At 41.2% G+C, this 23,644-nt stretch overlaps 1 protein-coding gene across 1 annotated transcript in view; it reads left to right on the forward strand.

The window, feature by feature from the left end:
* Positions 1–2,065: 2,065 nt before the first annotated feature.
* GNA13 (G protein subunit alpha 13) overlaps positions 2,066–23,644 on the forward strand; it is a 44,595-nt gene continuing 23,016 nt past the window's right edge. The window contains exons 1-2 of the mRNA XM_050920662.1: positions 2,066–2,426; positions 7,259–7,485. Of these exons, the coding sequence (XP_050776619.1) occupies positions 2,144–2,426; positions 7,259–7,485 (510 nt within the window). The 5' untranslated portion in view covers positions 2,066–2,143. The remainder of the gene's footprint in view (positions 2,427–7,258; positions 7,486–23,644) is intronic.

Here is a 23,644-nt window from a genome sequence, read left to right on the forward strand (position 1 = left end):
ACACACTTCCATAAGTGCTGGAACTAGGGCTTCTGGTGCACCTCCTGGCTTGAAGTGGTTTCCCTCATATACTGGGTTTACAGTTTGGTGTAATGGCTCTCAGGACCCCTACTATACAAATTGTTCCAGCACCCCTGTACACTTCTGCTTCTAATTATCCCCATTCCTTAATTAATTCCCTATTCATGAGTGACATCACCTGCTTCACTATGCCTACACTCTTGCACTATACCATGCAAGATTCCCTGGACAATTATGTTCCCTTTGCTCTGGCCTGGGAGAGTGACAACTAATTGTATCTCCCCAGCAGGAACAGAGTTGATGTAGTGGCTCCTACATCATTTCCTTCATGTGTAAGAAAAGTCAGAGCATGTTTTTCTATGATTATCCTGAGCTGGTGGACAGTCCAACCCAAGATCCTCTAACCCAGAGATAGGCAATCTATGGCACTTGTGCCAAAGGCAGCATGCAAGCTGATTTTCAGTGGTACTCATACAGTGTGGGTCCTGGCCACCAGTCCAGGGGGCTCTGCATTTTAATGTAATTTTTAAATGAAGCTTCTTAAACAGTTTAGAAACCTATTTACTTTACATACAACAAGTTTAGTTATATATTATAGACTTATAGAAAAAGATCTTCTAAAAACATTAAAATGTATTACTGGCACACGAAACCTTAAATTAGAGTGAATAAATGAAGACTCGGCTCACCACTTCTGAAAGGTTGCTGACCCCTGCTCTAACCTTTAGCAAGACCAGACTTGGGGAAAGGGAAAGCTGAGCAAAGTGACTTGCTCCCTGGTAGCCTTTCTTCTGCTGTATCAACTGGATCTTCAGCTGCAACAGAAAATCTGGCCACTTATTTTATTGTAATAGTAATGATCCAAAAAGTGCCTAAAAACGGCAGCCTCTTACTCCACAGATCTGGTGTCTCTGTGCTAATCGACTTACTTTACTGAATAAACTAAGTTGATTCACGTTTAGTCCTATAAGATGTGTTAGATCTGAACCACTAAAGGGGGACTGGTATACATTTTGGTCTGGCTAATGTAACTGCAACAGAATTGCCAGATAAGATGTATTACAAAATATTTATTACTGCTGAAATGTGTGGACAGAACCCATTTTGACATTCTGATTCCAGGCTGAATTTGCAGTATGGATGTTAGAAAAAAAATCTTACTTGTAAATTAAAGATGTATAATATGGAATCATAGAGACACCAAAAAACAAAAGTAAACAGGAAAAAAAATGGAGCCACATGATGCCATTTTTCCAATGACTAGTCTCTATTTGGAGGGAGACTGCCCCACCCCACAAAAAGTCCATGTTTTGAGTCTTTCCAAGCCCCAAATGACAGTAGAACTTGGTAAAACAAGAGAAGGGCGAGTGTGCAGGCAGGCCTTGGGAGAGAACTGTGGGGCTTGGTGTCCCAGGAGTCCCACCCCTCCCATGTCATCCCAGTGACAGTGCAGAAGCCCCCCCGAGCTCCGCTGTGGGTACAAGGTCCCCTGGTTCCCCAAACTCTATCAGCCCTGGGCACACCTGCGCATGCACGAATGTCCGTGTGCACAAATGTGTAAGAGCACGCGCGTGCAAATCTACATGTGCCTACACGGTTAGGTCTGTGTGGGTGACACAGAGGTGCACTGAGTACATACGCTCAGCAGCCCTGCCTGTGTGGGGGCCTCCCCTGCTCGTACTCTGCGCGTGCCGCGGGCCATCGGCCCCGCCTGTCATGTTGCACGCGCGAGCTGAATACGCATGCGCAGACAAAGGCGCGCGGCCGGCCGCTGTTTAAGGCGGACTCGCTCCCAAATACCCTGGATCTCGCGACATCTTGCGATGACTTTAGCCCCGCCCAGGTACACACAGGCGAAACCCAATAGGCGGCAAAAACGTCACGTGACTGCGCTGGGTCGCAGAGCGGAAGGCTAATCATGTGACGACGGGCAGGCGGCGGCGGATAGGGCAGCACAGTCACGTGGCAGGTGTGAGGGGAGGCCCGCCCCCGCGGTCACGTGTCTCTTTCCGGGCGGCGGCAGCTGCTGCCTGCGAGGCGCATGTGCAGGCGGCCGCGCCGAGGGGAGCGCTAGGCTGCAGCTGCGGCGCGCGGCGGCCGCTCCCTGGCAGTGTTTGCTAAGATGGCGGACTTCCTGCCGTCCCGCTCCGCGCTGTCGGGCTGCTTCCCCGGCTGCCTGCTGACCAGCACCGAGGCCGAGCAGCAGCGCAAGTCCAAGGAGATCGACAAGTGCCTGAACCGCGAGAAGACCTACGTGAAGCGCCTCGTCAAGATCCTGCTGCTGGGCGCGGGCGAGAGCGGCAAGTCCACCTTCCTCAAGCAGATGCGGATCATCCACGGGCAGGACTGGGACCGGACGGCCCGCGAGGAGTTCCGCGCCACCATCTACAGCAACGTGATCAAAGGTGGGCGCGGGGCCGGGGTCGGCCCGCGGCCGCTGGGCTTGCCGGGGCCGGGATAGGGGGCGGGGCTGGGGACCGGCGGCTGGCCTCCCGGGACGCTGGCCTGGTGTCGACAGTAGTGTCAGATGGCGGGAGGGGGAAGGTCTGAGGGGCGGCCGCGGGAGAGCGCGCGGGGGGGAGTGGGCGCTGGGGCATGGTCTTGGGGGAGGGGACGAGAGGGGGGTATGGCCCGCGGGTGAGGGAGGTATAGGGGAAGGGGGGACGATGCGGGAGAGGTGAGAGAGCGTTGGGGGGTGTGTGAAGTAACTGGTCTCCAGATGTGGGGGGGAGAGAGCGCAGGGGCTGTGCCGAGGGCGTGTTGCGGGGGGGGGGGGGGTGAGAGAGAAAGCGTGGACGGGTATGGACCCTGAGGGAGGAAGGTGGGGGTAAGAGAGGATGGTGTGGGGAGGCGTGGCCTCAGGGAGTGGGATCTTGAAAGCACGAGGTGTGGGGGGGGGCAAGAGAGTATGGATCGTGGGGGGATATAGCCCGGGGGGAGAAGGGGATGAGAGCATAGGAATGGGGCGGGGGAGGTAGAGAGTGGGTGGGGCACAGAAACCCCACCTCCTCCGGGGGTCATGAAGAGTCTTTACTAGACTATTACCTTCCAAAGACGCGTCCAAGGAGGAGCCCTGTTTCTTACTGTCTGATCATTTTCTGCCTGATGGGCTTGGTTTTATTTCAATCACTTCACACTTTTATACAGCCCAGCACTAGTTTATATAATAACCACTGAGGGGAGAGTCTCCGAACTGGCGGGCCACCCTGCAGGAAGTGGAGGTAGCCTGGGCTGCAACCTGTGACACTCTCTGACGTGAGGCTTGGTACTGAGGGATTCTAGCTTATCGTGCAGTATTTTCCTAGCTTTATTCATGCAAAACACATACAAAAAAATTTCATTCAGACAGATTTCAGCTTCACCACTTCCTAGTAAGGTATCCCAGTGTGATAAGTAATGGAAAGGAGGAAACAGTGCACTTGAAAGTTTATATATACATATCTATATCTATATATAAAGAGAAGTGTCCTGTATTTGTGGAGAGGGATTTGCATATCAAGTTGATTTAGTAGAAGCTGCATTGCTGTGAATGTGGAAACTTAGACTGACCTAGTTGTTAAGCGAAGCCCACATATTCATCCCATTCTGTGCCCCCTCCAGAGCGCCATAACTGAGATGTGCATGTGACTTAAATGAGTGTGTCCAATGATTGCTGTCATCCTTTATTTTTTTTACCCCACCCCTCTAAATTTTTATCTTCATCTCATTTTCAGATTAGACTGTAAAGTTTTCAAGGCAGACACCAGGGATAAGATTTTCAAAATATATAAGTGATATAAGAGTCTTAAATTCCATTTTCAAAGTGTGCCTTTGATTTAAGAGTTAAGTTCCATTGACTTTCAGTAAAACTGGACTATAAGTCTAAAAGTCACCCTAGAAAAAGGGACCTAGACTCCTAAAATAATTACTCAGTTGAAAATTTTACCTCTAGTCTTTCTTCCATCAAGTGCCTAGTATGTGTTCAGGAGCTGCAAAAACTAAATAATAATGCTTTCCCTTACCCTGAGCAAATATGTATTGGACAGATGCTTGGGACAGAGTTCTATTTGTAAATACAGGTGGTTCTACTGCTGTAAAACAGTATGCAAATAAGGATTGCAGGTGAATGTTCTATACTTTAATTTTCTTTCCATTTGCCAATCTGGAAGGTATGGTTAAGTATTACCTGAAGAGAATGAACGTTTTAAAAATAGTTTGTATATCACCCTCATAAAATTAGACATTTTTCTTAATGTGGTTCTCGCGTCAAGATATTTTGATCCCATGTGCCTGTCCTGTACTTGCGTCACCATGCTGATTTCCTCTTTTCATACTTTCTCCTATCTATCAGTAAATCTAATGGTAGCATAATCCCTCAGTCATGTTATTTTTTTCTACTGCTGCATAGATGGATTTTAAAAGGTCAAATATTAAACTAGTTTAAATTGCTTAATTCACTTTTCTTTAAGAATTCATCAGAGTAAAAAGTAAGAGTAGGGAAATACTGTGTGTATAATGGTACTGAACATGATTAGTTACTGTGTAAATTTAATCAAATCAGAGTATCTTTAAGAACAGAAATTTACATTTTATGAAGTGTCGATTAATGTCACATTGGTAAACATGTTGACTAACTGTATCCCTGAAATCTATAATTTCAGTTTTGCTACTGTCTTTAGGCATAACTGAAGGTGGTTTTGGAACAAATTGATACATTAAACTTTAATAAGTCACCAGGAGCAAATAGTATTCACCCAAGAGTTCTGAAGGAACTCAGAAGTGAAATTATAAACTACTAATTGTGGTATATATTGTTTACATCAGCCTCACATGACTGGAGGATAGGTAATGTAATGCCAATTTTTGAAAAAGGCTACAAAGGTGATCCTGGCAATTAAAGGCCTGTAAGCCTAACTTCAGTACCAGACATATTGGCTTTAGTAAAGAACAGAATTATCAGATATATAGATGACTCTTCCTCAACATATTGTGTTCATTGCAGCTTTTGTAAAGGGAAATCATACTTCACCAATCTATTAGATTTCTTGAAGGGAGTCAAAAAGCATATGGACAAGAGTGATCAAGTTGATATCTTGTCCTTGGATTTTTCAGAAAGCCTTTGACAATGTTCCATACCAGAGGCTCTCAAGCAAAGTAATTTGTTATAAGATGAGGGAAGGTCCTCTCAGGATCAATAACTGCCTAAAAGATAGGAAACAAAGGGTAGGTATAAATGGTCATTTTTCACAATGGACATAGGTAAATAGTGGGGACCCTCAAGGATCTGTACTGGGACCAGTGCTGTTCAACATATTCATAAATTATCTGAAAAAGGGAGTAAACGGTGAGGTGGCAAAATTTGCAGATAGTTGCATCCAAAGCTAACTGCAGAGAGTTACAAAGCGATCTCATTAAACTGGATTACTGGGCAAGAAAGTGCAGATGAAATTTAGTGTTGAGTACAAAGTAATGCATGGTGGAAAACGTAATCCCAATTATACATAGATCCTATCATTTTCTATCTTACGGGTTATCATTCAAGGAAGAGATCTTGGAGTCCTCATGGTTAGGTCTCTGAAAGCATCTGTACAGCAGCAATCAAAAAAACTAACAATGTTAGGAACAATTAGGAAAGAGATAAGACACAGTATCATAATGTCACTGTATAAATCCATGGTACCCTGACACCTTGAATGCTGCATGCAGATCTGGTCGCCCAATCTCAAAAAATGTATTGGAACTGGAAAAAGTACACAGAAGGACAACAGAAATTATTAGGGCTATAGAACAGCTTCCATATTAGGAGAAATTAAAAAGATTGGGACTATTCAGTTTGGAAAAGAGCTAACTGAGGAAGGATGTGATAGAGGTCTATAAAATCGTGAATGGTTTGGAGAAAATGAATAAGGACATATTATTTACCTCTTCACATAACACAAGAACCAAAGGTCACTCAGTGAAATTAATAGTCAGCAGGTTTAAAACAAGCATAAGGAAGTACTTCTTAACACAGCCCACAGTCAACCTGTAGAACTCCTTTCCAGTGGATGTTGTGAAGGCCAAAAGTATAATTGGGTACAAAAAAGAATTAGATAAATTAATGGAGGATAGTATCAGAGGGGTAACTGTGTTAGACTGGATCTGTAAAAAGCAACAAAGAGTCCTGTGGCACCTTATAGACTAACATGTATTGGAGGATAAGCTTTTGTGGGTGAATACCCACTTCGTCAAGATAGGAGGATAGGTCCATCAGTGGCTGTTAGCTAAGATGGTGAGCGATGCAGCCCCATGCTCTGGGTGTCCCTAACCCTCTGACTTTCAGGATCTGGAACTGGACAACAGAGGGTGGATTATTGTTCTGTTTCTTCTGATAATTGTTCTGTTCTTTCTCTCCAAAGCGTCTGGCATTCGCCACTTTTGCAGGAAAAGATATTGGCCTATATAGGCCATTGGTCTGACCGTATGGCCATTCTTAGGTTCTTATCTTCCAAGTGTATTACAATATATGGAAACAAGGAGATGCCTTAAAGCAGGATACTAGAGACTTCATTGTGTTCTGAAATGGTGCTTAGCATAACTAATTTATAGGCCTGAAATCTTGGGCTCTTGCCAGGTAAAGTCAACTGCCATAAACTGGCTTCAGAGTTTTGACAAGTGACAAATAGGCCTTGTAAAGTGACGAAGTGGGTTAAGTAATATCTTTTACTGGACCAACTTCTGTTGGTGATAGAGACAAGCTTTAAAGCTTATACGGAGCTCTTTTTCAGGTCTGGGAAACTAACTCCGTGTCTCTTGTCTCTCTCTGACAGAAGTTGGTCCAATAAAAGAAGGTTACCTCACCTAAGTTGTCTCTAATATCCCGGGACCAACATGGCTACAGTGCTGCATACAAGTAGGCCTTGTGACATTTTTCATTTGCCAGCTTAGATTGCTTACTCTGTCGTTTAGAATATTATTTACAATCCATACTAGTCATAATACAAGATAAAAAAAAATCCTGGTAATAGGAACCTTACAATATTGCTGGTTCTGTTCTTCATAAGGATCTTAATATCTGCAATCAGAAAATTGACAGCTATCATATTCTCCTGAGAAACAGAGCATTAATAGCTAGGATCCCAGCCCTGGAAATATTTACACGTAATGCATATGGTTACATGTGTGTTTAAGTCTTTGCAGGTTCAGGGCCTAGTGTAATGACTAGACATAGCAGATATTGGAAGTATCTAATCATGGCACTTTCCCATTTTTTTTCAAGGTGTGAGAGTCCTTGTAGATGCTCGAGAGAAACTTCATATTCCCTGGGGTGATCCTGACAACCAGAATAACGGGGATAAGATGATGGCTTTTGATACTCGGTCAACAATGGTGGCACAAGGGATGGTGGAGACTCAGGTTTTTTTACAGTACCTTCCAGCAATAAAATCACTGTGGGCAGATAATGGAATCCAGCATGCCTATGACAGACGCAGAGAATTCCAACTGGTAAGCTGTGGCTTTCTTAATACTGTCAATGACATCTGTATGATGCATTGTTCGTGTATCATTTTTCAGTAAACACTAATTTAAATCTGCCTCTTTCAGGCTGTTATTGACGTATATCATGAGGCCTACCTAAAGTACTAGCCCGTGGAATTGCAGACTAGTTATAGCTTTTACTTTTAACCAAGAAAGCTAGATTGAGCTGAAACAGAACATAAGGAAGTATTAGTCCCCACTTTGCAGATGAGAGGTTAAGTTCAGTAAGGTTGACTTGCTGTCATGCTCTGAGTCTGTAGCAGATCTAGTAATTGAATCTAGATGGTTTGTCTCATTCCAGTGTCTTAACTGCAAGACCATTCTTCCTCTTTGATGTATTGAAACTTTTTTTTAAATGATGTGGAGGGGAGAATTAATACCTAGTATTTTATGTGATTATTCTTCCTTTAAAAAAAGTGGTGTTATACACTTGATTTTTATTAGAAAAAGGGTTTTTAAACCACTTTTTTCTCTATTCCAATCTGAGCAATCTTGCAAGCATATCCTCTGTGTTTCCTGATGTATTTCATGTGTGTTGTTTTCATGTAATCACCTATTCTGTTTTGTTGAAGTTCAGTTGGAAATATGGACTTCTAGTTGAATAGCTTAATTCTAGGATGGGAGGTGTTTGTGTGGGATGGCAGAAGAAACACAGGTTGATAACCCATTGGAAGTTGCATTTTTAATGTAAGTGATATGGAAAAGAGATAAAAAAATTGTCATATTTGTGTCTTTAAATGAGGAAAAGCCCGGTTCTGACTGGAAAATCAAACTCTAGCATATAATAACATTAAGGTGATTTTCCTAAGTAGTGGAAGTTCTTATATAACTTGCAAATAAAAATTGTGCATTTGTAACCTTGATCCCTTCTAAAATACTTTTTAGTATGCAGGTGAATTTGCCTAGTGTTGCATGCTTAATAACAATGGGCTTCCATGTCTTCAGTTGCTAAGTAATAACTGTGTAGTTGAGATTGCATTGTGTATCCCGTGTAATTCTCTGATTCGTTTTGACTTCAGGGGATTTGGATTTTCAGATTCACTACACATTATGTAAGTAGTTGACAATACGTACTCACTAGATACCAAGTTTAAGGACTGGACAATTTTTTTTAGTCTCTCAGCCAAATTTAACCTTTCCACTCCCTCTTTGATTAAAAAAAAAAATAAATCAAAATTTAAGCTCAGACATCTGTAAAATTTGACTTTTAAAAGTTCCCTCTTAACACTGAAATGAGAGAGCTAGATGGAACTTTTATCAGGGCGATAAATTTATCAGAACCATAATCCCACTGTGTAGTTTTAGAAGGGACATTTGGAATGTATAATACTTTAAATTGCAAGCACGATTTGATTTTGGCTCATCTCTAGTGGAATAAATTTAGAGGGGAGAAGTTATGTTAACCCATCAATTTCATTCATTTACACCAAGTTTCTCTTGTTACTATTGTGCTTTTTAAGTGTTCGCTTTTTGTATTGTATTGGTTGGTATATAAAAAGTTAAACCACTTCAGTCTGGGATACAGGAACTCTATATTTAACTCCTTTATTTAGTATATCTCAGGTGACAAAGTTCTGCTACCTACATTGATATTGTGAAACAAAATGAAAATTCAAAGTTAAAGCTGATGCCATTGGACTAGCCTGTGACAGTGAACTGTTGCAGTCCATAGGGATGTCGGAGCTTGCTCTCTTTGGCCACTACTGTAGGTAGATTAAGGCTAACATTTTCTTAACTTGATTTTTCACTTCCAGTCTTGTTACAATTTAAAATACACAAACCTAGGTTGTTAATTTCATAGTCTTACCTCAAATATGGGGGTTATTTTTGAGCAATAGACCATGATGTCTTCTAAGCTTTTATGGGCTATTGTATACACTGATTTAACATAAGCTGTGTAAATACTCTGTTATAAATTCGTATTGGCCTGAGGCTAGACTGTCTTCTAGAGAATATAAATTGGGTGAGTATTCAGGCAGTATGAATATTGTGGACCAGCTTAGTAGCGATGCTATATGAGACTAATTCCTGGCAAACGTGCTGCCTGTGTTATCAGATGTTGGACTGTTGCGGAGGCAAGTGTGATTGGCTGTAAAGGGAGTCTGGTGTAGTAAAGGGAGTTGAAGTGAAACATTGCTTTGTCTTCAGAAAGAATTATAAAGGAGTAGAAGTTTTCCCAGTGCTCAGGATTCTCGTCTGGTGTAGAGATGATATTCCTGATAAAATATTTACTATGGATGACACAGCCATCTTTTTAAACTTTTTTTTAATGAATATGCTCAGTCCTTTAGACCAAATAGTTCATCTTGAAAACCTTTCATGGAAAATCTTTTCATTAGTCACACTTGGTGTTTTTAATCAGTCTTTAAGCCGAAGAACTCCTCTCCCTTGCTATCTTCATGTCTTCCTTAGTCCATCAAGTACGCTTTGACAAGAGTTGTGACATATGCACAGTTTTTTGTTTTGAGTAGGAGCTAGAGTAGGTGCACTCTTCTAAAAGTCACCAGAAAGACTGATTAAACTGTCCCCAAATTAGAATCTGTATGAATGTACATCAGTTAAAGAGGCTACATTTCTGGCCTAACAATCTGTATGATATGCCGGTCTGGTAAAGTACAGATTTTTGCTCTGTCATTGCTGAAAGACTCTGTAGAGGTCTTTTTAGTGGGATTGATTGAAGAGGAAGGTTGTTCAAACATGTTACATGGTGTGGGAGGAAGATATGGAAGGATTGCATAGGAGGGAGTCTCAGGAGTAACTGAGGCGGTGGGAGGGAGAATGTGAAGACATGAGTAGAGAGGTAGACTGGTGAGTTGTGCAAGGCCTTGGAAGTAAGGACTAGAAAATTGAACTTGATAGGAACGTCGGATGAGATGCGTACAAGAAAAATTTGCACTTCACAAATTGTGAGGTGAACAAGGTATGGGCAAAGGCTGTTGGGGGGTGAGGGTGATATGGCACTGGAAGAGTTGGCTTTTTGGAGATGTAGAAGTAATGATAGGATTTGGTGAACGTGGAGGAGAAAGGAGTGGAATATGACATTTTGAGGTACTGTAGTGAAAGTTTAAAGGTCACGAACAAAGTTTTTTCAAGAGAAGATGGGGTTCAGTTTTCATTGCCCTGAATTTGAGGTTGTATAGGAACAACAGTCAGGAGGAGGAGGTGTTGCAGGTAAACTATGAGAATGGATGGAATTTGTGTGCATGAAAGCAGAAGAAAACAGGCTGAGAGCAGAGTAGTGAAGGAAATGAAGTGAGTGAAAGCTGTGAAGATTGCCCAAAGAAAAGGGTGGAGGGGAGAGATCAGCTGATTTAAGTGACAGAATGTGGAGGGTGAGTACTGAGAAGAAAGGCAGGTTGAGAATGTCATCAGAGGTACACCTCAAACTTATTTGCAACAGAAGAAGAGCTCTTATGAGAGAGCATTGAGTTTGTCCTTAGGACAAATTGATGAAACCTGGGGGAAGGGTGAGTGAAGGAAGGTTTTGAGGAGAGAATTAGAGCTAGATATGGGAGCATGGCATTGAAGAATCAACTTAACTTTACTTATAGCAGTGCTGGTGGGATGCTGAAACTCAGTTGCAGCTTCTTAATGAGAGGCAGGGTTACTCTGGAACTGACTTCTTATCCCTGCTCTGCTGCTAATTGTTGAGGTCTTGAGCAAACTATTAACTGGGGGTTCTCAAGCTGCAAAATGGGGGTGTTACTTCACAGAGGTGCTTATGAAGATCCATCAGTTAATACTTGTACAGTGCTTTGAAGATGGAAAGAGCTATGTAATATTTAGCGCTTTCATAATGACTAATTATAATCCTTCAAACAAAAAACTTCATTTAAAACCCAATTCAGGCTGTTCAAGTGATTAATCCACTAACACAGTTTATAAAGCCAAGAATTTCCTAGTTAACTTCTCAGCCATTCCTTGCCTTCATCATGTTCCCTTCCCACATCCACCGCACTCATGCCACCTCTTCCCTCCGCTCAAACCATGCAATGCTAACCGACTACAATCATTAGCTGTTGAGAAAACCCACAACATCCCACATTTCTGTCACCTAATAAATATTACAAACTTCTAAGCCAATACATTCTATTATAAACTGTTCCATCTGTCTTCCTACATGACTCAGGTAAACATAACCAGCTAAAATCTATGCCATATACACTAACAGTCTCCTTCAATGCAATACCAAGTCAACATTCCAATCAGTTACAAAACCTCCCTTTGTAACCACTCCACTGGAGGGAGTGAAATTAGCAATGTTTTGTGTGGAGGTGGAGGAAGGAAGCATGTGTTTCTGTGGGTGGTAGATGTGGAAGAGGTAATGTGGAGAAAGTAAAATTATAGTTATAGATTGCAGGTGGTGGCTGACAGTTTTTAACTAGGGATTTCCTGGCTTTTATGCATGTGTTGGTGGAATATATACTTGTTCACTTTAAACTGTTTGCTCTGTTTTGTGGGGGGCTCTCTTCAAAGTTACTGGCAGCTGAAGAGGAAACTTCTAGTGCCAGTGTTGTCTTGCTTTTATTACTGAGGAAGGTGCTTCTGTGCAGGAACACAGTTGGGAGAAGAGAGAGTGTGAGTGCATGCTAGTAGAAGGATCCCAGGGCAGATTAAGGAGAAAGCAAGCTCCCAGCATGGTGGGGAAGTACTCTGGTAGGAATATCTCCAGGCAGGATTTCCTTCTAGAATTTTCCCAGTTTTTTTGCGATATAGGCAGGACCAAGCTGAAAACTCAACTTTTCAGTCCCATTGTTACTTTGACTCAGATTTAAAGGAATTGCATCAGGTGAAAAAACTTTGAGATGGATTTCAAGTTTTGGTATCAGTACTTAGTGAGGTATCCTTTCCCCATTTCACATACTTTGAATGACTGTTCACCAACATATCCCTTAATAATCTGGAGATGATTTTTTTGCCCTACTTGTGATTTGACAGGGATTGGCAGTGGCAGAGCTAAACAGTTTTAAGTGCATGGACGCAGTAATTCCACCTTGGTCTGTGGAATCACCATTTGCAGAGAACTGCAGCTAATATGAGTGTTGAAACAGGGTGGAAACAACTGGATATGTATTTTACCTCTGGATTCCTGTTTACTTGTGGCATTGCGTCTAAGCGAGATCAGATTACAGTATAGAAAACCGGAAAAGGTGTGTTCAGTTAGAATCTTTCTTGCTAGTTTTGCTACAGTTTCTCTGTAGCTTTAGATGTTGCAAAGGAGAGGGGAAAATCTTATGGGATATTGTCCACACTGAGTTCTCTGCCTGATTCAGCTTACTATGAGGAGATAAAATGTTACAAATAATCCTGATTCCTGATAGGCTTCTCTCTGGAAGGAGTGATTCCCTAAATGGCCTGATGAGAGTAGTGAACAAAACTTACTGTAACTAGTTTTTTTGGGACAGGGTTGCTGAAGAGATTGATAGTGAGATAGGTAACCTCTCTCCTCAAGGTCACTGGCTTGGAAGTTGGTCCAATAAAAGATATTACTTCACTCTCTTTTTCCCTCTAATATCTTGGGACCAGGATACACTACACTACATATTGCCATTTATGCTACCAATTTGAGGGGTGGGAGTGGCAGTAAAGATTACATTGCCTATAATTCTGTGAAGTGGCGGAGACAATCCACTTCCAAATTGTCTGTCAGATCTTCAGAAGGGTTTTAAAGTTCTTGAGAATTTTCCACATGTGCTCCCTCTTTAAAAACAATTTGACTTTAAAATATCACAATTTTATTTTGATTACAGGCCTTCACATTTGTGTTAAGTCTAGTTTTAGACAACGTGAAGAGGCCTGAATTCCCATATTAGAGTATTCTGGGCCTCTGGCCACAAATGTTTGCAATTCTCCAGGCCCCTTAATTTCTGTGGGTGTATATATACACCACAATATCTGCAGTGCTGCAATTACACCATGATGGTGTAGACCCTTACTATAGTAACAGGGTTTTTTCCATAGCTGTAGTAAATCTACTTCCTTAAGGTGGTAGCTAGATTGACGAAAGAATTATTGCATCAATCTAGCAGTGTCTACAATGGGTGTTAAGTTGACATAACTATATCTTACACAGCATGAAATTTTTCACAGCCCTGATTGACATAGCCAGGTCAACTAAGTTTTAGGCATAGACTAAGCTTATGCAAACAACTAGATACTCTCATTTTTATAACACTTATTGATCTGAATAACTTTCATTCCAGTGATACTTCATGCTAATTTAAGTGCCAGCTTTCCTCATTTTCCAAAATGGGGCTGGTTTCCCTTTCAAACATGTAAGTTCTGCAATAAGTCCATTCTGGCACTACATTCCTTCCTTATCCAACATTCTTTTCTCCTTGCTTGTGACTTGTTTCTGCTTAGCTACAAAATTTAAAGTAATTGCAGAGTCCTAGTGTGGTATAGCACATTGATCTCATAGTGAGAGTTGGTTTTGTTTGCATTGTAGAGCAGTTTGTTCTGCACAACGTTTCCAAAATACATAGAAGATAAATTTCATGCTGCAAGTTGGTATGCTGTGTTCTGAGCAAGCAGTAGTGTGCTCCTGGTGGCCTTGTTCATCTTGCATGCTGCCTCTTGTGGTTGCAATTCTGTATCTAGCCAGTGATGTAAAGTCTGTTCAGTGTGGTTTGTATTTACACCTAGTAGTTCAGTTTCCTTCTGATGCATCTGTTCCTTTTGTAAAGGCAGCTGATAAAATGGTTCACATGTAGTTTGGGACTTATTAAATATGGACTATAGTTTTGGTAGATATGGGCTGGGTATCCAGAATGTTGTAGTTGACATATTGCTTCTACACTTGGGAGATGCAAGCTCTTTCCAATCGAGAACACTGCTGGCAGTTTGCCAGGGGAACACTTAATTTGCATATGTGGACTACATCATGGGGAGAAGGATGACCCAGTGGTTGGGGCACTGACCTGGGATGTGGGGAGACCCAGGTTTAATTACCTGCTTTACCACAAACTTCCAGTATCACTGTAGACAAGTCACTTAGACTCCTTGTGCCTCAGTTCCCTATCTGTAAAATGGGGGTTCCAGAGAGGATACAGGCTTCACTGAGATAAAATCCCCACCCATTGGAACATCCTGGAAATGACACTCCTACAACCAAATCGGTCACAGATACATTTCCTACAACCTCTTTAATCCAAAAGAGGTCTAACCAATATGTTTGCTGTATTAATAAAACTTGAGAATGTCATAGTAGCCCAGTGATATGACACCAAGTGGCAATTAGGAGACAAGGTTTTAATCCTGACTCTGCCATTGACAGGCAAGTCACTTGATCAATTTTTTTAGATTCTCTTAGTATTTTGTCATAGAAGTGAGAAGCACCAAAAAGTTAGACTTGTTATCAAGTCATCCTTGCTAAATCTAGAAGTTAAATTTGACTGTCCTTTTGATTCTGTATATATCTGTGCAATGGTCAAAGAGCCTGGTCTGAAAGGAAAGGGTTTTTTAATATCTGATGGTTAAAGGTACACTGACGTATTTTCCAGAGCTACTGGATTACTTGCAGTGGTCATAGTTCAAGGTGTCTCTGCTGTTAAATTTCCACAGTAATTATTTCTACAACTTGTAAAAGCCTGTTGGAGCAGCCTTTTCCACACTCTGCTTTCAGTGCAGTGTTTGAGGAGTTGGCATAATAATTCATTCAGAGCTGACTTTCTTGCTGGCCATTAGACTTGAAGGTAGCACATGTTGGCATAGGTAGCTTGTCTTGTTGGATCACATTGCAGTGGTAAAGATGTTAGTGGCCAGGGGACTAGATAGCTTAGGGATTTATAATTGGATAGAGAGCTCTCTATCTCTAATGTGTCAGTTGAAATCTAGCCCACAATGGTGGTAACAAAGCTCACTGTTGCACTGTATAGGTGGAATAAATTTGATCTCTGTGTAGTTCTAGTCATTCATGTCAAACAATACCTCATTTGGGAACAAGGTTGTCATTTTCAGCAGAGATCAAGGAATGAAAAGCTGTGGAGAGTGAACCTCCTTTGCATCTGTATAGTGGCTTCCTTGAGGATTGAGGCAAACTGGCAGGGTCGTGTTGGGTGGGGGAAAGTTTGTGCTGCTATTGCCCATGCTGTAGCTGCTCCATGGATAAATAAGATTCAAGTACTCAGAGCTGTCAAACTTGCATCTTATGAGCATTGAATTCGCAGCGACTACATGGTGTGACAGCTAGTTGCTTTCACATTTGTTGTAGACCCAGACTCTACCAGATTCTTTGTTTTATTTAAAATGTTCCATGTTCAGTCCATAACCCTTCTAGGAACCTAGCATAGCAATAGGAAGCTGTAATTTTGAGCATCTTCCCCAAGCCACGAAGCAAGTGTGAGGAAACCATAACATGGCTGACCTTACTGCTTTGTCTAGGAGGAAATCAGTGGAACTGTTGAAGTGCTGCTGTTGGCTATGGCAGCAAAATAGCTGCTGCATTTGTTACTAAATAGTTTAATTTACCTAAGCAAACTGGTCTGCTAATAAAGTTTGCATTTGCTGGTCTGTTTACTGATACATTGTGAAATGTATGAGTGTAGGACTGATCCAGAGCTTGTACTCTTAACAGATCAGTAATACTTGTAACAGTGCTATTGATCCTGGATGTTGTAAGTTACAACCAAGTCTTGCATTATTCTAACACTAGGGCTCAGTTTACTCCAGATTTTTTTTTTTTTTTTGCCATTAATATGGAGTCATGAGAGGGAAGGATGGATAATAGGATCTTGGAATATGCATTTCTGCACTGAACACAAGCAGCTTTGGTTGTCAAATATATTATAACCAAAATATAATTACTAATGAACATCTGAAGTTGGGAATCCGTTCTCCCTACTAAACTAAATTTATTACATTGACAAATGGGAAAAAAAGCAAACCTTAATTACAGTTGCTGGCCGTCCCCTGTGGATGCAAAGACCGAGGGATAGGGACTTGGCAACTGGAGCAAAGGCCTATGTTATGCAGGAAAGTATTAGTCTCTGGAGGTGTTGGAACTGATGCCTATATTGATGACAAATGTTACATGCATCTAAAGAGTAAGGAATTTTGAAAGCTAAAGAATTCAAGGTATTTTCTAAAAATCTCGTGAAATATCTCATGACCCCTTTGTCCTCACAGAATCATGAGCCATGATAGATTTGGATATTTCAAAGCAAGCAGTCTTGAACTCTAAAAGATAGTGAACCCATCCAAATAAAACACCCACTTTCACAGCCTCTTAATCTAGTGTGCCATACTTTCTTCAAATGTTTTCCCTGAATTCATCTGTGGCTGAGACTAAGCATGATAAATTTCAATGGAAAAGGAATTATTTGAGGGAGTCTGGAAAATAGAACTGGAAACATCACTTAACTAAGGCATCGCTAAGGAACTTGAAAGACTCAAAAATCTCCTTAATGGGCTGCTACAGGATCAGAAATGATATACAGCAAAGTGATAGTCTAATTGTATTTGCATAAACACACCTGAACTTCTTTCTGCATTGTATCCCTTCCCTGGTAATGCCACAGCAATAGTTTGAAAGTGACTAGAATCTCTGCAGTTTGAAATTGATTAGGAAAACACTGCTTGTCAGAGCAGAGATATAATCGTCTACTGCTGACTATTGAAGGGAGTGGATGCAGCAATTCCAGCTAAGAAAGTGAGAAGCCCTCTGGCAAATTAACATCAGATAAAACATGAACAGAATTATGCTCTTTGTCTATCTCACAGTAGGTTTCAGATTTTTAATAAGGGTTGTTTAAACCTTTCTTTCCAAAAGCACAGATGAATTCTTGCCTTAGTACAATGGTTCTCAACCAGGCATACGCAGAGGTCTTCCAGAGGGTACATCAACTCATCTAGATATTTGCCTAGTTTTAAAACCAGTTACATAAAAAGCACTAGTGAAGTTAGTACAAACTAAAATTTCATACAAGCAATGATTTGTTTATACTGCTCTATATACTATACACTGAAATTTAAGTACAATATTTATATTCCAAGTGATTTTCTAATTGTATGGTAAAAATGAGAAAATAAGCAATTTTTCAATAATCGTGTGGTTGTGCCAGTTTTATATTTTCAATGTCTGACTTTCTAAGCAAGTAGTTTTTAAGTGAGGTGAAACTTGAGGATATACAAGACACATCAGAGCCCTGAAAAGGGTGCAGTAGTCTGGAAAGTTTGACAGCCACTACCCTAGTATATTAACTTCTGTTGTGAAATTCCATAACTAATGTAAAATGTTGGGTGCCTTATATGGCATATGGGTGCTGTGCATAGGATTTTCTGAATGTTTTGACTTTGATATTTAGCTTTTTATTTCAGGGATTTTGTAGTCACAGCTTATGTCAATTTTTTAAAATGGTTAATGCACAAAATTATAGTGATTTGCTGTGCATTTTGCAAGCCATAGTGATTTCACATCCTTAAATGTAATCAAAAGGTTCATGACAAGTGGTCAACACACTTGTTGCACAAAATGTTTAATTGCTTTTGTTTAAGCTTCTTTGTTGAACAAAGAAATTAGAACTTTCCTTTACTCAGTCCAAATAGATTCTGCTAGATGCAGTCAAAGTGACTGATGAAAAGTATTTGGTCTGCATTTTGTCTCCTAAGAGACTGAAGGGGGGAGTGAATTCATGCTATAAAATAGAATCCTCATAAAGGATACTTACCCCAAGTGCATGAGTAGGTCCATATTCTTATAAAACTCTCCTTTCCTAGTGCATTTGTCTTCTGCATAGCATACACAGCACTAAATGTAACAATTTCTAGTTTAAGATTGGCAGTTCATAATAGGGGAAGGTGATTTAACTATAACTATTACTGTTATAACCTTTGTAACTTGTATACTAATGCAAGTGTTAGCATGTTTCCGTATGTCAGATTCTTCTCATGCTTTTGGCACACTTGAAAGAGTCTTTGCCAAGCTCTGCAAACTAGCTGCTTTTGGAAAGGAGCATAGTTCTGAGTGATGAGTGACAGACTTGCAGACTCACTGCTGCTTCAGGGTTAGATTAAAAGCAGTTTGAGTTGCAAATACATGAAGTCATGGAGCCAGTGGGTCAGTGCACTGAGGGAAGAAAAATGTTTACAGTCTGGTTCCAGTCTGTTTTGCACATAAAACATCCAAAGTTTATAGATGCTTCCAGAGTATAAATAGTAATTGGGAGATGGCAGTTTGGTCTTGGATAGTACGTGCTCCCTGGTCAGTACATGGTTTCCAGTTGATTTCTGTAGTAGTTAGAGGATGCCCTGGCCTGAAATGTGTCACATCATTGTAGAATGAGATTCCAAATAGTCATAGTTCAAAAATACCTGTGCTATGCCCCATCCTCCCACCCGCTGCAGGCAAGTACTTCCAAATACTGGGAGGAGGGATAGCTCAGTGGTTTGATCATTGGCCTCCTAAACCCAGGGTTGTAAATTCAATCCTTGAGGGGGCCACTTAGGGATCTGGGGCAAAATAGTACCTACTAGTGAAGGCAGGGGACTGGACTCAATGACCTTTTGGGGTCCCTTCCAGTTCTATGAGATAGGTATATCTCCATGTATGATATTGATATTATTCCATAAATGACTCTAAGATTTTATATGGAAGGAGAAGATGAAGAAAATTCTGCACTAAGGAAGTGCAACAATAATTGGACAGAAACATTTTCATTTCTTTACTTTCATGGATTAGTTTCTGTTCTGGATCTGGCAAACTAACAGCTGAGTGCTTAGTATAGATCATTTGGTATCCTGGCACTTGCAAGTCCTTCACCTCATGCCCAGCATATTCCCCATTTTTTTTCATATTCCTTGTGCTGATTTGAACTTCTGTGGAAGCGGTTGGAATGGTCTTAAGGAGGTCATCCTCACAGTTTGAAGAAGTACTGTGGCAAAACGGTGAGCTCTAGTGGTGTCCTACATCCCTTAAGTTTGTCAGAGAAAAAACTTGCTCCAGGCTTAACAGACATTAGGCTTTGGATATTGTCCTTAAACTCTGTGTGCATGTACAAATCTCTCCACAGCTCTGAGCTGTGGAAACTTTTGTTGAAGCCTTGGATTGGTTGGGTGATTCTAATGTGATATGATGCATCTTGCTGTCTGGGTCTCTGGCTTGAAAGTACGGGTTGAACCTCTTTAATCTGGCGCTCCCCGGTCCGGCAACATCTGTGGTCCAGCATAGGCGTCGACTCTGTGGGTGCTCCAGGGCTGGAGCACCCATGGGGAAAAATTAGTGGGTGTGGAGCATCCACCGGTGCCAAGCTTCCCCCTCCTCTCCAGCACCAGCAGCCCCACGCTTACTAACTCCTCCTCCCTCTCTCCCAGCACTTCCAGAGCCCTGTGAACAGCTCATTCTCAGCATTCAAGTTCAGGGAGAGAGGGAGCGGACCTGAGGCTGGCGGCTGGGACCCCGGTGCTGGGTGCAAAGCCTATGGGTGCAGAAGCTTTCCCCACTCCACTGCTTCCCGCACCTATAGAGACCCACTGGCACTCTGCATTGACCTCCCATGGTCAGTTGTTCCTGACTGAAAGCTGTTTTATGATGGCAGTTTGCAGAACAAGCTGGAGTTTTGCATCTGGTTCGTAGGAAAATTGTGCTTGTTCTCGCTCTGAAGCAGTAATGAGTGAGTTTGCAAGTTTTGTTTAAATAAAATAGTTTTCTCCTCCCCCCCCCTCCCCTGCCAAAGTGCACACCAACACAGCTTGTTTGTACACCACCTGGCAGGTTTCTTTTTTGTGCATTTTAGAGAAAATGTAAAACCCTTATTGATCGTCTTTTGGGGAGAGGCTAATTAAAAACTGGAACAGCTTGCTTTATTGTAAACTGAGCTGTAGCTATGGTATCTCTGGTACTTAAAACCTTAACTTGATCATATTTCTTTGAACAGAGTTATATGGGGTTAAGTAGGATAGTATTCAGTGAACTCTGAAATAATGAAAGTGTTAATTGGAGCAAATCTGAAACTAATTACAGGAGATGTTTACTAAATGCAAATTAGTGAGTTTTGAATGACTAGTGCAAAATCAGTTTTAAGATTTAAAATAACAAATTGACACCTTGGATTAATGAAGTGCTTTTTTGGAATGTATGTTAAGTTAGAACGGGGATCGGCAACCTTTGGCACGCAGCCCAGGCCAGTTTGTTAACCTACCGTGTCCACGGGTTCGGCTGATCGTGGCTCCCACTGGCCAGAGGGCTGCGGAAGGTGGCGGCCAGCACATCCCTCAGCCCGTGCCGCTTCCTGCAGCCTCCATTGGCCTAGAGTGGCGAACTACCGTCAGTGGGAGCCACAATCGCCCAAGCCTGCAGACGCAGCGGGTAAACAAACCGGCCCCGGGGTGCATGTCAAAGGTCGCAGATCCCTGGGTTAGAATCAGTCTTGTCTCTATCTGTCCATCCCTGCTTCTCCTCTTATTTGCAACGATTTTTGGATTGCTTTATGGCAACTGCAGCAGATGTTTCTGTAGAAGAGTAATATCCAGAAAGTATTTAGTGTATTTTTAGTATATTTTATGTAGAGTAAAATCTCAAAAGAGAATAGAACAGTATTTGTTCTCCATGGGACCATGCTTTGGGAACCCCTAGATTAATCTGCTTCTGCAGTAAATGGTGGATGGGAAATTAAACAGGTATTACTGGTTTACAACCTTCTTTTTAAAAACTTCTTTCCCCTTGTTTCTATTAACATAGTTAAGTGTTTAAACTGAAAATGTTAAATTTGTTTCACCAGTGACGTGTTTGACCTCTGTTTTCCTTGTCAATTGCACTTTAACTCATGTTTTAGTTTCACTTTTTAGTTTTCTTGTAGTATCAAGTTAGTGTAATGGTTGTGTCACACATCGTGCGGAGGTCTCTTTTTAAAAAAAAAATCCAAATTACAGTTTGTTTTGGAAAATAGTGTCGTTGCTTATTTCTTGTGAAATCCTTTCAACAAATAATAAATGTGAGGCGTAATCTACATGATAGTGTCTCTTTAACAGTAGAGTTGATTCCTTTCTGCTGACTGAACAGTGAGCAGTAACAAGCAAAACATTCACATTTCATTCTGTTTTGAGGCTGAAGTTTACCTTGTTCTTTCAGGGCAGATACTGAGATAGGAGTTGTGTTAAAGCAGTCTAGAAGTGAAGCCTTCTCTTCTGCAACGGAGTTTGGCTTTTTTTCGAAGCATCTAATGTTGTGCACAGAAAGTGCTAAAAAAGAAAAGAAGATAATGTTTTGAGCAGAGGTGGGATGAGATGTGCTTGTTACTGACATGCTTACCCCAGGAAAAGTATTTTGGTGAATCTGTTTTCACAGAGAAAAATCTGTGACTGAAATTCTCCTATCTGTCTAGGGAGCTACACAACCAGTCTTAACACTTAGTCAAAATCAGTTCACCCTGAACTGCATATAACAGACTTAAAAACTGAATATCATACTAATGTATTCAGGAATTGGGACAAGTGATGTATTTTTTTTGTATCTGATCTCTATATACAGTATCAGTGCTTTAGCTACTTCTAAATTACATTACAGTTTTTTTTGTTGTTTTTAACAGTTTCAGGCCTTGACACGACTACATTTAAAACTATACAAGCAGTAACCATGTTTTGACACACTGTATTTTTGAATGGCTTTCACCCTATTTTGATCAGATGTAACTGGAGCTTTTACTAACACTACTCTTTGACTTGCTAGCACTTTTTTCTAACTTTTTTTTTTAAAAATCAGTGTTTAAAGAAGGGACAGCCTCTTCAGAGGCTAGAGGATAATAGTGGTAGTTGGGACACAAGTTATTTCCCTTCTTTCACTAACTTGTTTGATGTTGGGCAAGTTGCTTAACTGTCCAGTGCCTCAGTTTCCCTATGTATAAAACGGAATATTCACCTGAGGCCCTGCATTCGTTGGGTGAAAGGCACTTCTAGCAGTCTCCACATAGGAAGCAGTACAAATTTTAATAAAAATAGGCAAAGATTGTATACATTGGGAACCCACTACTGAACTGTGGAGAGGTGGGAGGAGTGAATAGAGTGAGAATAGTTGGATATGAGGTATTGGGGGGGATTACTCCATAGAATCCCTGAAAATTCAGTGGGAAGTTGTTACTGGATTCTTGGCTGAACTAGGAAGCTAGTGAGTAACTGATGTGGTGATGGTCCTACCAGTGTCTGCAGAGTAGGCTACTTATGATGTTAGACATTCTAAAGTTCACATGGCTTCAGGAGGCCATGAGGTTGGAATTGGCATAGCTGTGGCTGTATATGAATGTGGCTTTCAGTGGATGCAGGATCAGGTGTTCAAGGGCAAACTCTCACTCAATCTTGATGATTCAATTAAGGACAATGGTAGCAGGTCACAGCTGGGACAAAGGACTTTAATCTGGCCTAATTTTATTGGTCTAACAAACACAAAACCAAGGAAATTCAGAGTTAAGGTGAATGTCTAACTCAGCAATAACTGACCTGTTTTTATTGCTAACATTCCAGAATACTGCAAATGTTACTTAACATTGATGGCAGCAGTGTTGCTTCATGATCAACCAACTTTGAAATGAGCTGTATGAGTTTGGGGAAACAAAAACTAAAGGCTTCTTGCTTTGTCGAACCCACACATCTGCTATGTATTTGGATAAAATAGTAACCAAAAGCATGCACACTTTTAAACTGCAGTTTTGAGGTTTATTAAGGTGTTGGCATGCTACAGAATTAAGAATCCTGACTAACTTCCCCCCAACCCTGTTTTCATAACCAGGCTACCTGCATTTTCCTGTGTTAGTTTTCATGGTTTATGCACGATCTGCACCCCAGACACACCCTTCAATAGTATCAACATTGTGGTTTACCTGTTGCTCTTAGCGTTGGCCAGGGCTTCTGACTACTTAGCTTTTTCACCTCTTCAAAGTACAAATAACATAAGGGGGAACAGGAAACGTTGATAGTGAAGAAAATGATACTGATTGAGTTGCTTAAATCCAAGACCACTTGCAATTAGAAATGTCCTTGATTTCTCTTTCTTGCTCTACTCAAGGATAATCCAGATCCTTGGAGGAAACCTGAAGGTTTCTTCTTAACATAACATAAGAACATAAGAATGGCCATACTGGGTCAGACCAAAGGCCCATCCAGCCCAGTATCCTAGCTGCTGACAGTGACCAATGCCAGG

This window comes from Gopherus flavomarginatus, chromosome 12 (genome assembly GCF_025201925.1).
Source record: "Gopherus flavomarginatus isolate rGopFla2 chromosome 12, rGopFla2.mat.asm, whole genome shotgun sequence".
NCBI classification, from domain to species: Eukaryota; Metazoa; Chordata; order Testudines; family Testudinidae; genus Gopherus; species Gopherus flavomarginatus.